General features: G+C 41.9%; 1 protein-coding gene across 1 annotated transcript in view; it reads left to right on the top strand.

Moving 5' to 3' along the window:
* Positions 1-13872, top strand: part of LOC144755493 (rho-related GTP-binding protein RhoA-D) — a 190113-nt gene extending 176241 nt beyond the window's left edge. Inside the window, exons 3-5 of the mRNA XM_078644473.1 lie at positions 4685-4805; positions 10090-10220; positions 12772-13872. Coding sequence (XP_078500599.1) covers positions 4685-4805; positions 10090-10220; positions 12772-12945 — 426 coding nt within the window. The 3' untranslated portion in view covers positions 12946-13872. The remainder of the gene's footprint in view (positions 1-4684; positions 4806-10089; positions 10221-12771) is intronic.
* The last annotated feature ends 3781 nt before the right edge of the window (positions 13873-17653 follow it).

Below are 17653 nucleotides of genomic sequence, written 5' to 3'. Positions count from 1 at the left end.
CAAGATGCTAGTTTCCGGTCCAGGGAGGACCTGGCCTGGCAGTTCAGTCTGGACTGTTCCCATGGGCACAGGGTCAAGACTGATTTGCATATGGCTGGGTCCAAACTGGGATGGCGTAGTGGGCAAAAGAACGATGCATTTAACCCCGATCTTTTGACTGGGGGAGAATGTTTGCATTGTCAGCATTCTGTCCATCATTTGTTTGCTGTAACCCTGGGTGATGCCATGTCCATCACAAGCAGCCAGACTTCACCGAACCGGATCCAGACTAGGTAGCACGCGAGGAGAGGCCACTTGCTACACCGCTGAACACTGCTGGAGCTGGTAAAATTGAAGTTGGGTCACTGAGGGATTCACTGCTGAAGGTGCTGCAACAACATAGACACATTTGACTGACATCCTGAAGAGTCAAAGGGAAACTCTTGAGTACAGCCTAATAATTTCCATTCCCTGATGTGGCCACTGGTAAATGGGGAGTAACCCTGAACACGTTACACAAAGGAGGGTGAGACCGAGATTTGCCTGACCACTACTAGACCCCCATCTCAAGGGGGATTGTGTTGCAGCTGAATGTTGTATTCCTTTGCATTTGTAAAATTAGAAATAAAATATTACTTTTTCTTAAGTAAGCAAATATTTGGCTGGGAATTGATTTATTGTTCGCACTGTCTGCACTTTGAGTTATGAGTCGTGTTCACTGATCTATATCTACACCCTCCCTTCCCCAGAGGAAGCCTTGACTGCTTGACCACAGCTACCACTGAGTCAAGTGCAGGTGGGGTACTTGGCCCAGTTGAGAAGGATCCACAGTAGGTCGGGCCCTGGGACACCAGGAGTAAAGGGCCTCAACCACCACAGTTGGACCCAGTAGCCCCTGTGTGCCCGTGGCCCTCCGAAAAGGGCTCTGACAATTGGCGCTGGGGCGCCTAACGTTTGAACCAATGATAGAGGTGGCCGTTTCAATTTCCAATTTGCATCAGTGCTGCAAGAAGTCCACTTTTCTTTTTTTGTTCTATGCACAAAGGCAACCCTCGTAACTAATGGAGAACACCGGTTTGGGAATTGATCTCAGCACCACGTCCTTAGAGCAGATGAAGGATTTATGTAGGGACAGAGGGTGAAGGATTCCCAGGAGTAGGGACAGAAGGGTCCTTTTAGATTTAATTAAGGATCAGTTTGCGATACTGGTGAAAGGTAGGAGGCAGTAGCTGCCTCAGTGGGGGGAACCACGGAAGTAAGAGAGCACTGTATACTCGGGCTCTAAAAGCCCCTTAGCACATGTATATCCCAGACACACTGAGTCTGTGCCCTAATGCATTTTCCATTGTTTCACCAAAACACTCATCACCACCTTTAGTTTCTATAATATTTTCTGTGTGCATACCATCTTGAATTTCTAGAGTACCACTGTCCCTAATGCCAGGAGTAAACCACTTGGGTGGGTTGAGTTTAGCAGAGACACTGAGTTTGCAGTTGGCACTTCAGAGAGTCAAAGCTGAGGAAAATAAGAAAGCCAGAGAGATCGAGAAGGAAAAGCGAAGACTAGCTCACAGGGAACAAGGGCAGAGGAGGAAGAAGAAACCGCAGGAATGAACCCAGGAGGATAAATTGCAAGGGAGAAAGGAAGGAAGAGAGGAAAAACACAGAGGAGGAGGAGAAACAGAAGGAAAAGAAAAGAGCTAGAAATGGAAAGGATCGCTCCTGAGTGATAATCTTGGGATGGCAGCCAGGACAACTCTATCGGGGATAAGTGAGGCTACTTCCAGTTCAGGCCAGGTTTCCAAAAGATCTTGTGTAGATGTTATATGGAAAGTCAGGATATTTTGGAATGGTTTGTAAGCTTTGTGGTCTATTATAAAGTGCAGGCCTTGAATGAGATGTCTAATGGGGTACATGCCGTTGGAAGGGACAGCCGTCCTTGGAAGGATGCCTGTGACACACTAGATGGTCTGTGAGTGAATACAGGAAGCCCTTATTCAGAGATTCAGTGACTGCAAGAGAGTGGATGGTGTTCCCTTTGAGATTTGGATTCATGGTGTATTGCATGATTGGGATTAGTGGGTAAGAGGCATGGAGACCAAGGATTTTCAGTCCCCTAGCCAGTTGATGGTGACAGAGGAGTGCTCTACCCCACTTAGGCAATGCCTGTCTGATCTGACAGAAAGGGATGCAACAAAACTTGCAGTGTTAGCTGATATGCGGTTGCTTACAAGACACACAAAGGGCTGAAACAGCATGATTTTAAGCCATAGGGAGAGAGGAACCCTCCACAGACTGATTCCAAACCAGAGGGTAGGGGCCAGGGCAATTCATGTTGGACTCGAGGGCCCAGGGAATATGGGAATGGTATTGGTTTATCAGAGATGGAGCATCATGAGAAGGGAAGGCAAGGATGCCCTTCCAAGCCCAAGACAGTGACTTTTTGTAATGCCACTAGGTGTGACATAAGAGAGACTGTCAAGAGAAAGAACTTGACACATCAACACCTGTGATAGCAATCATCTTACACATGAATGAAGGTACACGAAAGGGACCATTTGCGCTTAACCTAGTAGCTATGGACATTGGGAGAGGGACCCGGGTGCTCTAAAGCACATCCATCCTAATACAATGGATTTGGGTTGGAAGATAGTATCAAATAAGTGTCTGCCTGATGGACACTGGAGCCTTCCACTCTATGGTTGAGGGGAAGTACCTTAAGCCTGAGAAGATACTCCCTCGAGCCAAGGATACAGGATTGGTAGCAAGTGAAGAGGGAAGGGAGTATCCGCTTCTCAGGTTTGAGATTGAGCTTAATGGCAAGGCGGCTATGATTAATGTTTGGATGAGAAAAAATAAAGAGCTGGATGTCTCTTTAGCTAGAATTTGATTGCCCCAGGCTTCGTGCCAGGACCAGAAGACCTTATGGCTTGGACAACAACAGCTGTATTGAATAGAGCACAGTCTGTATGGCAGTCCCATGGTGAGGGTCGGATCATCTGTGATTTGCAGGGACCAGGACAAGGTAGTTTGCAGGAAAGGGCAGGCTCCAGGAAGGCAGTCACCGTGTAGGTCATCGCTTCTGTTCCAGAGGGAAAGAGGGGTAAGGCTCCCGAAGCTGGCCATTTGCTTGAGTCTAGGTCGCTTCCGGAGCTGCAGGGTTTGTTAGCTGCTGTAGGGCCTACCAGGGAAGATTTCCACAAGGCACAGGAAGAGTGCCTTATGCCTGTATGACCTCAGAATGGAATCCCAGGATCAGGTCCGAAAAGCAGTAGTCAGGAAACACCATATTGAATGGGAGGATGGTCTACTAAACAGTGAACTGGTAAATCCTGAGCCAGGTAGTAGCAAGCGGCTAGTGATTCTATCAGTGCGCAGGAACTTCCTGTTGTCACTGGCCCACGAAGTTCCATTAGCAGCACACTTAGAGATATTTAGAAAATCCAGGTTAGCTTGGAACCTCTGTTCCACTTGCCAGTGATGTGCAGAGTCACAGAGCAGTTCTGTAGAACCTGTCTAGCTTGCCAGATGAGTGGTAAGACTGGAGAGAAGGCAAAGACACAGTTAGTGCCTGTACCAGTTGTAGGTGTTCCGTTTGAGCACGTGGGAATAGACATTGTTGGTCCATTTGACCACCTGCTCACTGTCGGGCTACAGGTTCATCTTGGTTGTGGTGGATCACGCCACCAGTTACCTTTGAAGGTGTACCTCTGAGGAGCATGACTGCAAAGGGGATAGCAAGAGCTCTCCTAGGGATTTTTTCTTGGGTCAGACTTCCAGGGATGGTAATGTCTGACTGGAGAACCAACTTAATCTCTTCCTATATGAGAGAGCTATTGGAGCAAATAATACCCACAAGCCAATGGTTTGGTGGAACGGTTTAACAAAACACTAAACTGCATGATGGGAACTCTGCCAGAGAAAAAAACAGACATTCTTGGGGGAAGAAGCAAAGGCTTAAACCTTCACTCTGACAGGTTTATTCCCTTCCTGGTATACCTTAGTTTTTAATCCTGGTCCAGGTGCGCACTAGTAACGTCTATTGGGCATCCTGAAATTTAGTTTTACTCCACACAAATTTTTGCTTTGCACCCCTCCTCTCACCCAGCTCACCTAAGGTATTTAGCATACCTCTTTCTACCAAAGAAAACATTCCTGAGCTCCTCCCTCTCAGAGAGAGGGGTGTAGCCCGCATTAGGACTAGGTTCATAATGTGAAGAGGTTACCCCATGATGAAGTATTCCACCTTTGGGTGGGTGAGGGAAACCGTCCTTTGAAAGGGTCACTCTGTTGGCACTCATCCGTACGTTGTAGAACCAGGGGGTTTCTTTTGTGTTTTTGGTTTATCTAATGAAAAAAAAGTAAAACCTTTACTATAGTTAGGAAAACGTTGTTTATTCTTTCTCTACAAACCAAACTCAAAATACATGTGATCATATAATTTGAAAATACCTTCCGGGGCTTAAAAATTTCATTTCACTGATGTTTTTACAGCTCATCCCAAAACTTGTTAAGCAAGAAACAGTAGTTTTACTGGCTAGAGACAAAAATGCATTTGCTTTAATTATTAATTTGCTGTCTGCATAACCAACAATAACATATCTGTTTGAGTGTGAGCAAGCTATACAAAATTTCTCATACTTAAAGTGCTTATTTTAATAAAAGCATGAACACCGTTACAGTTCCAACTCTTTTTCTGTTTCAGGTGGAGCTTGCTCTTTGGGACACAGCAGGGCAGGAAGACTACGACAGACTTCGGCCACTTTCCTACCCAGACACAGATGTTATTCTTATGTGCTTCTCCATTGATAGCCCAGACAGTTTAGGTTGGTGCCTACCACTCTATTTCATGACCTGAATAACACTTTATAATACATGTGATTCAATGCATGGGATTCTGCACTCTCTGTATGAAAACCTGTCTCTAATTTATTTATAATAGGTGACTTGTCATGCACCCAGGTGCCTAATATAAAGAAATGATGACCGGACTCAACTAATATTTTTTGCAGTTGAGTTCCTCTAGCAGTGTCTGCTGCCATAGGCAGCAGCCAATGGGAAAGGCAGGTCAGGTCACGGAGTATAATTGAAGCAACTGTTTAAGGAACAAAAAGAAAAGTTCGATTTTTTTCTTCTGCTTTGTTTTTGTAGATTACAGTGGAAAGCAAAAAAGAGATGTTATGGCAAAATATGTATGCACTCTTTTGGGAATAATGTAAAAGTTAGAATCTTTCTGCATGTGTCTACACATCCGAGCTACTGCCCCCCTTTAAAAGAATTGACTTCTACTAAACTGATTCTAATATATTTGTACAGTAATTATCTAACCGCTTTTCGATGTGTTTGATTTTGCACTAGAGATTCTATTTTTATTCTTCATGTTTGCAAACATGATCTCCCTTTCATATGAAAGAGCACTGCACCAAGGATTTAAATGTTTTGTGGGAAAGGTGATGGTGTGATGTATTCTAATGAATAACGTACCCCCTGCTGTACATAAGGATATTGCAAGTCACCTCTGAGTTACATAGCCTTATAAAGGAATTCCTGCTCCTGCTTCATTCTGCTATGTAGTCCTGGAACTCCTCGATGATTTGAAATATCATTATAATGTACAGCAAGGGGTACTTTATCCCACATATAAAGGAGCTTCTGTTCCCCCTGTACCTAGATAAGAGTTGATAGGCAACTGGTTACTGCTAGAGATGGGGTTTCTCTAAATCCGGTCAGGGAGGCTTATCTAAAATGATTATGATAAATGAACATGCCAAAATATAGGTATGTTGGCCATGTGGGAATTTATTAAACAAACAGGAACCGGTTTTCTTATCAGACATGGTATTGCAGAGTTTTGGTTCTTGATTTTGGTCTTTGGGACACAAAGGATCTGTGCATGAGAGAGCAGTAACATCTTTTTACCTGTAGAGAATCGGTGCTTCCGTTATGTATCTTCATTGCCACCCCATCCCAAAATAGACAAGATTTTCTTTCAGAGACAACATCTACAGCATTTCTGCTCTTACACATTGGCTCTATAGCATTCAAAAGCAAAACCATTGTATGGTTCAGAGAAGGGAACCCTGCCCCTTCTTTGAGATACCTGTAGCTAACAAACTAAATTAACCTTGGGATGCACGTAGTGAGAAATAAGTGGCAAGAAGTACACTTAAACTATATAATGAAGAGGATGAACAATTATTTGAAGGAGAGGGGAGTCCAACATTTTCTGTAATAAGTGCTGCTCATGTTAATTGAAAATCATCTTGAGCAACCAATATTGTTGGCGTTGTAATATTTACCATGTCGGACAAGAGTATATTAGTTGCATCCCTGCACACATTTACCCACCATAATCATGTCAGGGTGACAGGCAGGGTTGCCAGTAGTAATGTCAAAAATGTTTTGTAAATTTGGAATGCCTTTTCATAGGTAATACATAACAGCCATAGCAGCAATGCCCCTTGCACTAAAATAATAATGTGAGTAATAATGTCCTCTAGCCTACATGATTTATTACTTAAATATCAGCTTTAAATATATTTTGGAACTTTAACTATGTTTCCCCCAAACATCGGCTTATAAGTTCTGAAAATTCACACATTTTCTTCTTGAATACACACTTTTTAATTTTGGTAGACTTATATTAATACTTTCAGGCAAGCACTTCTAATTTACTAGGCTAAACTGCAAACAGGAGAGGTTCTTAGTCGTTGCTGGAGAGCTACCAGTAGCTTGCGAGCTACTCATTGGAGAAACCTGGGATATTGGAACAGATTCAACATGTTCAGTTTCATAAATAGTCTTTTGTAGATAAAACATGCTCAATATCTTGTTACATTAGACGCTTGTGGACACCCTGGCTCATGTTTTCATGTTCAACCTCCTCTAAGAAACTGATACATTTGTGATCTATTACTGTGTAGTGAAAACTTGACTCCTGTAACTGTCCATGGGTTTATATGACCCTAAACTGGGATCTGGTGTAAAGGATAATTAGCATGCTCACCCCAGCTGATCGAAAGTTACTTGGGAGACCAGTACCTTCTTAATAAAGATTTTCTGGTAAATAGCTTCTCAGCCTTTCAATATTTCAATCGGGTCATCCAATTTAGTGGGAACTCTAATGTAAAAAAAAAAAAAAAGCTGCAAAATAATGTGACAGATGTTCCAAACATTTGCACTGTTTTGCAGACTCGAGGTAATGTGGAATCCCATCCACTGTCTTTTTGCGTTCCAATGTGTGAATTAATTCCCGGGAAGCAGTAGTGGGGAGGAGGAGTTTTAATTTATTTATTTTTGAATCCCTAACCGGTGGGCCGGCTATTGCCTCTTGTGTCCTCTTCGTTCAGTATAAGTACCCAGGCTCCCCTAAGCCAATCACAAAGCTGCAATGCTGCATTGTGGTTGGTCTGAGCGCCGTGGTTCGGCGCTCCGACAGGGACCTTGGGCATCTTCTACACCCAGGTTCAACAATACAGCTTGTGGAGAACATGCAAACTACGCATGATTGTTTGGCCAGCCAAACAGTCATGTGCACTTAGAGTGCCACCTCTCCTTCCCCCAGCCCAACCCATCCCCGCCCTCAAACTGCCGTAGCACAGAAAAATAAAATGATAACTCAATGTTATCAGGTGGATGTCCCTGTGTGCATGCACAACAGTACCTGCACTACATGGACTGGAGCAGTCCATGCAGTGCCGGTGCTGCCTTTGATGTTCCCATTGCAGTGCCTATTTTATAGTCACTGCCCTGGGAATGCCAAAGAACCGCCTGCCAGACAGGAGAAAACTCATAATCTGGCGGGTGGTTCCTACACCTATGAGAGGAAATACATTTTTACTTCCGGTCGTAGCTTTCAGAAAGAGTCTAATTTTAAACAAGCATGGCATGTATGTATGTATGTGTCTACATGGTATTTAAATATCGTAAATCCAGGCAAAAGTCAGTGGAGTGCTGCACGTGCTATGTGATTGATTTTTTCTTTAGTCATTCCAATGTCCCAGATGTGGACCCTTTTAGTGTCGTCATGAAAAACCGGACAGATTTGTTCACTTCCACACTTTCTAGCACACTGGCTGATCCACGCTTTGTAATTAAGGTGGCTAGATAAATCTTGGAAATGCAACCAAAACTTTTATAAAGTTAATGTCTTTGCTTATCTATTTTCTTTACATTTCCCCAATCAATCTTAAGACACACCTCTTAGGTGTTGCCACCTCTGTAATGTCAGTCATGAATTGTGGGCCAATGATATGAATTTGTTGCATTCAATAGGCACATAACACCCTCACTTGGCATCAAACAACTTCTATCATTCATGATCACACCTGGAAAATAAATGTATTCCTAGGCATAGGCTAAAAAGTGCTAGGTTTCTTATTGGGACAATCTCCTCTTACCTAAACCATGGTGACCTTTACAGTGATTCGGTCTCCCATTAATCCTGTCTGGCAAATATTCCTCTTCGGCATAGAGACTCTGTGAATTGAGTACTTGAAAGGACGGTGTCAGTTATAAAACATGAAGTTATTAGAACAGAAATGGTACTAAGCTTTACCGAGTACATAGGATTTGATTATTAGTGCCATGGAGGAATGGTCAGAATTATTGCACTCAATAAAATATTGTGTTTGCTTTGTTCGCCCTAAGTTGGCAGGGTATGCCCAGACGTGGGTCCCCTGCTCACTTTGTCAATGGATTCAAATTAGCCTGGCTGATAAGGGGTGTTACCCCGAAACCGGTCCCAGGATGCTCGTTTCCGGTTCACAGAAAATCTGGTCTGGACTGAGGTGACGACATGAGCTAAAAAACGATTATAGGTTCAACCCAGATCTGTGACTGGGGGTGAGTGTCTGAAAAGTTTCAGCGCTCCGTCCATCATCTCCTTGTGTTTGCTTTGTTCGCCCTAAGTTGGCAGGGTATGCACAGATGTGGGTCTCTTGCTCACCTTGCCTCTTGATTCAAGCTAGCCTGGCTGATGAGGGGTGTTACCCTGAAACTGGTCCCAGGATGCTTGTTTCCGGTTCGGGCTGGACTGTTCCCATGAGGCACAGGGTCAAGACGGATTTGTGTATAGCAGGGTCTGAACTGAGGTGGCAAATTGAGCTAAAGAACGATGATGGATTTAACCCAGATCTGTGGCTGGGGGTGAGTGTCTTAAGTTTCAGCGCTCCGTCCATATTCTCCTTGTGTTTGCTTTGTTCACCCAATAAAATATAACACCCTGGGTTTCAGAATGTATAGGGTACGATAAATTGCACCTATTGCAACTCTTTTGTGATTATCATTTCGATTTTGGTGTGCACTGTACCAAAACCTACATGTCCTGGTAAATACCAAATTTTCTTCTCATGTTAAATTTTCAGTTTTAATCTGCCGAAATCTAATACAGATTGCAAGCTTTATTGATCCCGGTGATTGCCAGTTGTGATAAATGTTGCACCACCTATATTTCCATTGGTGCAGGGATCACTGTGTAACATGCTAGTTTTAATCAGGCCCATAGATGGCTATTGTTCCCAACAGTGCTCCCATTCCATGGAGTCCCCCGCAATCAATCAAGTTGAAATGATGATATGAATAAAGTCATGTTTTAGGTACTGATTGTACATTTTACCAATAATAAGCAAATTGAGATGAAAGGCACATTCTAATTCTTTCATTTTAAAATCTAAAATCTGGAATTGTCAAGGGATTGACCCAATGAAATCTTAATTCCATACTTACCCTAAACTTTAATTCTGTGCTCTTGTTTGCATACCCCAGGGAAACATATTTGATTCCATTTTAAAGCAGCAGAGTTTGTATTTTTCTTGATGTATTCTTTATCTTGGATCTGGGGCTTCAACTACACAGACAGGCCTGCCTGTCGTAGCATATAGATCATAAATATTTGCAGGGGAGATACTCCTGCCTTGATGTTGCGCATTTTAGGTGATGACCCACTCCTATAGAGAACATGCTAGAAGCTTTATTTTATATCCCACTTAAAACAACTCAAGGCTGGAATATCTGTTTAATGAAAGCAGGCTTCAACCACTATGTTTACCCATTTCACCTTGTTGCAGTTTTTACATCGTAACATTGTTGTTTTCCCGTCTTCATTAACAGAAAACATTCCTGAGAAGTGGACTCCAGAAGTGAAACACTTTTGTCCAAATGTGCCTATAATACTTGTTGGAAACAAAAAAGATTTAAGGAATGATGAACACACTAGAAGAGAACTGATCAAGATGAAACAGGTAGGACACGTTGTGGGTCTGTGTGCTCTATATCGGATGTTGTACTGGCCTATGGGTGTTCTTCCCTGTGTATTTTGTAGCTCAGGATGAGTGGCGACTGACCAGTACCTGTCTGAGTACTGGTTTCCCGCACTCATGTTTCTCTCACCCACTCACTCTGAATGTTTCTCTCACATGCCCGTGTGCTTCTCTCCCATCCCACAGTGCTCTCTCTCATCTGTGTGCTTTTTCCTTACTACCCTGCACTCCATGTTGCTCGCTCCCAGTGGTATGTGATATTCAGGGGCACCTAGTACCCTTTAAAAGTGGTGGGACGTGAGAAGTGCTCCACCACTCCACCCGCCCCCCAAAAAAAACCACACCCTCCCTCCAAAACCACAAAGTAAACCACTTCTCCCTCCAGAATCTCGAAGTAAAATACCCCTCCTTCCAAAAGCCCAAATAAAAACAACACTAACTACAAAAAAAAGGACAACCACTACACTTACATGATTACACATTAAATAAAATAAAACTGCACTTACGGGCTGCGCGACCTTCTCAGTTTTCTTCCCCGATACTTGAACTCCCCTAACCAATCCAGATGCTGCACTCTTGCTATTAACCAGCATGAGAGAAGAGCTTGGATTGGAAGTAGTAGGCTGGTTGGATGCTCCTTCAGGTCCTGGAGACAAGTGCTTGGAATCCACCAAGCAGTTTTAAGACAGCTGGGTGGAGAGCTTCAAAGTGCGTGTGTCACTTTGGCTGGCGCAAAACAGTCGGCCAAAGCGACATGCACGCTTTGGAGCGTCCAGTCAGCCCTGCATTAGTCCTCCTCTGCTGCCGTCTCTGGGCTTGGGGATCGTGCTGCTGCAGTGCGCTCAGCGCCGGTAAAAATAAAATCTTTTTATTGCCATTTTAGATTTCCTGCGTGGCTTGCAGCGGGAGGAGGGCGATGCTCCCCTGCCCTTGAAAGGAAACCGCCACTGGTTGTATTCTCGCCTTCTTGTGCTCCCCCCCCCCCCCCCCCCCCCCCGAACTCCCCTCCCCTGACTTCCATGATGATTTTCCCCTTTCTCTCTACTCCCGCTTCGCCGTTACCCGCAAACACGCGCTTTCTCACAAAACATTTTTTTTAATTTTATTTACTGATCCAAGGGCATCCACGATCATGGATCAGTAAATCAGCTAAGCAGCCCTGCCTTTGCCATCGATGGGCTTATACATGCTTTCTGACACATTAATTCACACCCCTTTTAACTCCCTCATTACTCTTGACTTCACAATAAGTGACAACCACAGCCTTCAACACTGATGAAATCAAAATGAATTGGGGTGCAACTGGCACCCCTAAATGAGATCTGTGGAAGTGTATTCCTATTACATTTTATACATACATAACATATTTTTCAAACAAAAATTCAGGTCTCGGTTAACATTTTAGAACAATAATTGTTTAGTTTAGGATGAATGTGTTTGTCGGTACGCAACTGTTGCTCATGTAAAGCGCTCCAATACATTTGGGTAAAGTTTGCACTATATAAAACTCTGGGGGAATAAAGGTTAGTTCTAGATGTGTCCAGATTTTAATCAATTGTGTTGGATGAATATTTCAATGAGAACGTCCCTATTTTAAGAGTTTACAGTGAAGCAGCCTGTTCATGACCCCCGACTCCGGTGGCAGGTTAGCTCAGCACCATGTGACTCCGGGCAATCGCTTGCTTAATCTTCCCGACGGCCCCAGAGCCGGGACACTTCTCCAGAGGTAGCTGTGCGCTTTACGAATGCTGGTATTTCATATTTCAATTTATTTCAGTTTTTAGGCAAATAAAGATTGTTACATTCATTTTCAACAATATTTTAAGAACTAAAGGAGGAATAAGAGTGATTTGTTAATTTGCCATGATTTGTTACAATGCCAAAATGTAAATTAACCTTCCCATCCACTCTGCGTTTTCATTACTCCGATTCTCAGTGAAAAGTTCTAGAAACAGTCAGCGGCAATGTAAGGTAAGACTAGGCAGCCTACTAAGATGTCAACATTGGAAATGCCAGATTTACATTGCAGGTCGCGATGGTTTCTTATGCTGTTGGAAAGGGCCTATGCTGATCAAAATGACACTTCTCTTATTTTTATCATTGCAGAGCAGTTGTTCTGATCTTAAATGGCAATGCCCAAGTTGCTGTTACTTTAAAAAAAAAAGAATGTTTGTATGTTTAGACATCTGTTTGTCCCTGCTGAATGCCCCACCTCACCCTCCATGCAGTAGTGCACACGTAAAATGCATGGTGTCGCAGGGGCAGCAGGTGGAGGTGGTGAACACAGGCCTCACAAGCCACGAGAGGGATACATACAGTTTAGAGGTCTGTTGCAATTATACAACAATGGCAAATGTGCCCAGACCAATTACAAATTAAGGGCTGGCCATCTTGTCTGAAATGCTTGAAGGAGCTGATGAAATATTTTCATCTTGATTACGCTTTTCCCGGCCTTAAATTGCCATATAGTTGCATAAATGTTGTTGTGGTTTTTCGGAGTAGCAATGCTGATACTTTCCTTTGTGAATTTTAGGAGCCAGTAAAACCAGATGAAGGCCGAGACATGGCTAACAGAATCAATGCTTTTGGCTACTTGGAGTGTTCGGCAAAGACTAAGGACGGTGTTCGAGAAGTGTTTGAAATGGCTACCCGGGCAGCCTTACAAGTTAGGAAACACAGGAAGAAGCAGCGGTGTCTGATTCTATAAAAAAGGAAGACAAGTTATTGGTAGAAAAGGAACAAAAAATGAGTTACATGCCATTTGTACTGTATTTGTTTTGTTTTCCCGCATAAAAAACTTGGGTAGGGTATGCAAGAAGCGGTGTAAATTCTATGTCCGGAGGCGAGCATTGCACGACTCAGCATGCACGCTGATCACCCCAATCTGAAGAAAAAGTAAATAGGAGAGCGAAATTATTAAAATGTGTAAGCACCCCTGGGACATTTAAAGGCCTTCCTCTGACCTGAACACCTGGCGAATATTCTGTGCCTACAAAATAGACTCTGTGTTCTAGTTTAAACTGCATTTCATATGGTTGATTTCCCCCAACCGTTGTTCTGCCCCCTTTACTCTTATGGACTCTTTGTGACTTCGTGCGAGTCTTGGTGAACCATAGACAGTTGGTCATCAATTCAAGACAGAAGTGGGTAGACTTGGTCAGAGTTTGAAATAATGTAATTTCATATTTTACAATACATATTGATTTCTTGGTAATGGTTGTGTTGCATGTATCCTACCTTCCTTTAGAATTCTAACAAAGGATTGACCATGCTTCAGCTAGGAATAAACTAATTAAGAGCAGATATGGAAACCTAGAATCCTACATCAATTTTTTCGAAATGCTTTCAGAATTCTGTGACATTGAGAATGAGCATCTCTTAACACTGTTGGGTAGAAGCTCCTGACGCTTGCTTTCACCTGTCATTTGAAATTGAAATCCTACTGGGTTTCAAATTATTTTCCCAGTTGACTTGGTCAAATCAAGTAATGCACTAGATATTGGTGAGCTGCCTAAAGTAATATAATGTATGTTCTAAAACTAATGAATATGTTCTGCATAACCTTCAGAAACTAATATTGGTTTCTAATAGATATAGTACAACAGATCAAGAAACAAGTGGCATGTTACACCCACCCACGGAAACCTGTGGTTACAAAACACTGAGCTGAGATTCTGGCTTTCTTCTGTCAACTTTGTCAATTTCTAAGACTACTGTGTTGTCTCTTAAATACCAATTCAAGAATTTTTGCCCGTAATTTGGTAAAGCAATGCCAGGGGTTCATTGATACTAGCTGAACCACTGCGCATAAAATAAAAATTCATCCATGAATCCTCTGGGCCTAGTGGCTTGGTGGAACTCAGAGGTGTAGAGATACACGCTTGTAGGGGTTTATTCTCTGTGGTGCATTTGAGATATTTACATATAAATATATATATAATATAATTTTATTTTTTTGCTTTCTGCTAAGGTTCTCAACTTATTTTGTCATGTTGTTTGAGTTTCTATGCACAAAACCCTCTGTTCACAAACCAAGATGGTTTCTGCTCAGCTCTGTTTTGATTTCCATTGTTGAAGAAAAGGCACACGTTAACACACCAGCAATTTTTGATACACAATAAGAGTGACTTTGCAAGGTTGTGTTTTTGCCTGTTCTTTTCTCTGTCTGTACTCACTGTGTTGACGGCTGTGGCATGCGCCCTCTTGCTCTCTGTGGTGCTACTGCACAGTCTTGTCTTTCCGCTGTCCTTGCCATTGACTTATGATTGTGTTTTCCCCACTCTGTTTTACTCTCTGAAATAAAAGAATGCATTTGTAAGATAGCTTTGTTTGTTATTTTTTCTTGTAGGTCGATATTTGAAACATTGCAACTTTTCACATGTAAAATTGGAAAATAAAATGTGTTCCACGGAACAATAAACTCATACTGGTGTTTAAGTTTCTGTTCCTACCGACTGACTGCTGGCCTGGTATTCTGCTGGAAACTGGAAATATATTTGCAAATGACCCTCACATGAATGTTTGTTAATTTAGAGTGTTAACTCGATGTTCTCATTTTCGTGACTCTTCTTTTAAAATAACGTAATGAAAGCATGGTAAATGTGCCTTTTGACTAATGTAACGCCGGAAGACCACCTCTAATGTACTCAAATCCGATATTAAACGAGCTCTCAGCTTTTCCTTGTTTATTTTTTAATAGTGAAATATCGCAGCATTTTCTAGGTCTATTACCTCAAAAGTTGCATCATAATATATATAATATGTGAATACGTGCATTACAAACCCAGCAATAGTTATGCTTGTATGTCAGTATTTTGTTGTGAAGAAATGTTTAATTCTCATAATAATTTTGGAACCGTTCAACAAATCATCATGAATTTTCCCAAAAACCAAGTTAATCCTATTTGGCTTCAGCATAGCAAGTTTCATGCAGCTCCATTAAGAAGGGGGTGTGGGGGATGGGGGAGAGTGTAAAAAAAGAGAGTAATGTACTTTACCGATCTACCCAGTGCATACATTGGAGTAAAGTAAACTTTTTTTTCCACCTCAGAAGTCACACTAAACTGAATTACACTGAAATTGCCAAAAAGAACGTCACACAAAGGTGTGATTTTGCTAGGTTTGGTGCAAATGTGTTCCATAGTCTTTGAGAAACCAGCAATAAGGAAATGTAATTGGAAGAAGGAGCTTTATCGCCTATCTTCCATTCCGGGGTCCAAACTTGAATAATTTGATTGGCTGGTCTTGCCAGAAAAGTTTCTGTTGCGACCACAAATACTAGCACACAGGGCATCATTTCCGGCATCCTGAAAATAAAAAAAATAAAAGTGGGCAGGTTGCCCAGTCCCTTACCCGAAAGCCTAGACCCCGGGTCCCAAAGAGACCTCTTTTCCCCTCTTAGATATTTTATATTTAAAGAAAACGGATGATCACACAGAGTGTGTAGACCTCTACGTGGGTTCATGAACTCATACACCTTGTTTGGTTCACATAAAGAAAAATCTCTTGCAGATTTAAAAACAACGTTGGATGAAGACCCAAACTTCAGTCTGCACTCTTGAACTATCTGAGTGATTGTGGCAGAAACATTTCTGTTGCAACTGCCATTAGTGGACACCTGGGCACTAAAAAAAGTGTAAGAGCGCACAGTGACTGGTCCATGACTCATTGCCCATGAAGGAAACTCCAGACTCCATTTCCTACCTGAAATTTATATTTAAAATAAAAACAAAAGTTTTCACAATGGGTTGCAGACTACTACACAGGTTTACAAATTCATGGACACTAGAGCCGAATTACTAATTTCTCATGCAAGGCAGCACTGCAATTTTTTTTTATTTTTTTTTATAGTTTAGAATACTTTTTTAAGATAAACACAGTAAAAGGTCATTTAGCAAAAGGAAGTTATAGCAAAAAAAGTGCAAATGACAAACCAAAACCCTCAAGAGGGAAAAAGTATACTTAGAAGAAAAATACATTTTTATATTTTGAATAAAGGAGGAAGGGGGTAAAGGAGAAGAAAAGAAGGTTGGGAGGAGAGAGAGAGGGAGGGGAAGAACATCAAATTTAAACAGTATTACATCATTCTATAGAACAATTAAGTATGATAAAGTGATAAAGATAACAATGGTACAATAAAAATGAGTGAAATCAGGAAACCAATCTAGAGAGAAAAGAGGTTAATGGTGACCACAACAGTTCTTTTTTGATTAATAGAGGTAAAGAAGTGGCATAGTCACTATCAAGCCGGTGATGATGGCATAACCGGTTCCATCAGGCTTGATATGACATTTTTGAAGTGTCTTTCCAGTTGGTAGTGTTGATCTGAAAGGAAATGGCTAAATAAAAGTCTATAAATTTGCCGGCATTGCCTTAGACATCCCAGAGAGGTGAAGAACTACCCACAAATACATGTACAATTTCAAAAACAAAATTTGTAGATACATTTTCATGAAGTTTTAACCAGATACAAGACCAAAAGGACTTTACTAAAGGGAAATGGAAAAACATATGAAGGAAATCACTGTTCTCATAAGAGCAAGACCAGCATCTTTTGGAATCTAACAACTTAAATGTGTGCAGTTCAGAAGGAGTGAAACAGTCTGTTATAAAAAAATATATGAAGTTTGTGTAGTTCTAGCAGAGAGTGAAGACGTGTGTATTTTTGACCAGATAGAATTCCAAGTGTGAAATGAGAAATCTTGGGCAAAATCTTTCTCCCATAAGAAGTGCTAATTTAGATTTTGTTCTAATATCCAGTGAACAAGATCACATTTTGTAAAGAGCAGCTGCTTTAAGAGGGGTAGAAACGTCAGGTGTGGAAGAGGAAACCTGGTCAGGTGTATTAGGGGAAAAATCCTGGGAAAGGAAATGAGTCGGGGAAGCCTTCAGTAGGGGATACTGAGGAGCATGTGTGGTAGAGATGCCAAAAGATTCACAAATGTCCAAAAAGTCCTCTGGGGACCTATCCTTCAACAGATGGTCTAGAGTAATAATGCCTTTATCAATCCATTTCTTCCAGAATAACTCTCTATTGTTGATCTTCAAGAATTTATTTTACCAAAAAGGAGTGTGAGAGAGTTGATCCTCAGAGGAAGGATGAGTTTGAAAAAGAGAAGATGCAAGAGCTTTGGAATGGGAAAAGATGGGTGTGGAAAAACGCTTTGGAGGTTGAGATAAACGAGTTGCTGTAAGAAATGTAAAAGGTGTGAATTGAGCTCGTTCGAACACACTACAAGCTGTTATAGGAGTGTGAGGGAAGTCAGTTAAAAGAGTCCAAATGTGTTTCAAGGTAAATGCAGAATGATAACGTCTGAGGTTGGGAAAGTTGACTCCACCTAAATCTTTGGGATGTTGAAGACAAAAGAGTGAAATTCTGGCTTTACAATTGTTCCAAAGGAATGTGCTTAGGGAGC

This window comes from Lissotriton helveticus, chromosome 5_1 (assembly GCF_964261635.1).
Source record: "Lissotriton helveticus chromosome 5_1, aLisHel1.1, whole genome shotgun sequence".
Lineage (NCBI taxonomy): Eukaryota > Metazoa > Chordata > Amphibia > Caudata > Salamandridae > Lissotriton > Lissotriton helveticus.
This window is presented reverse-complemented; position numbering and strand designations above follow the sequence as displayed.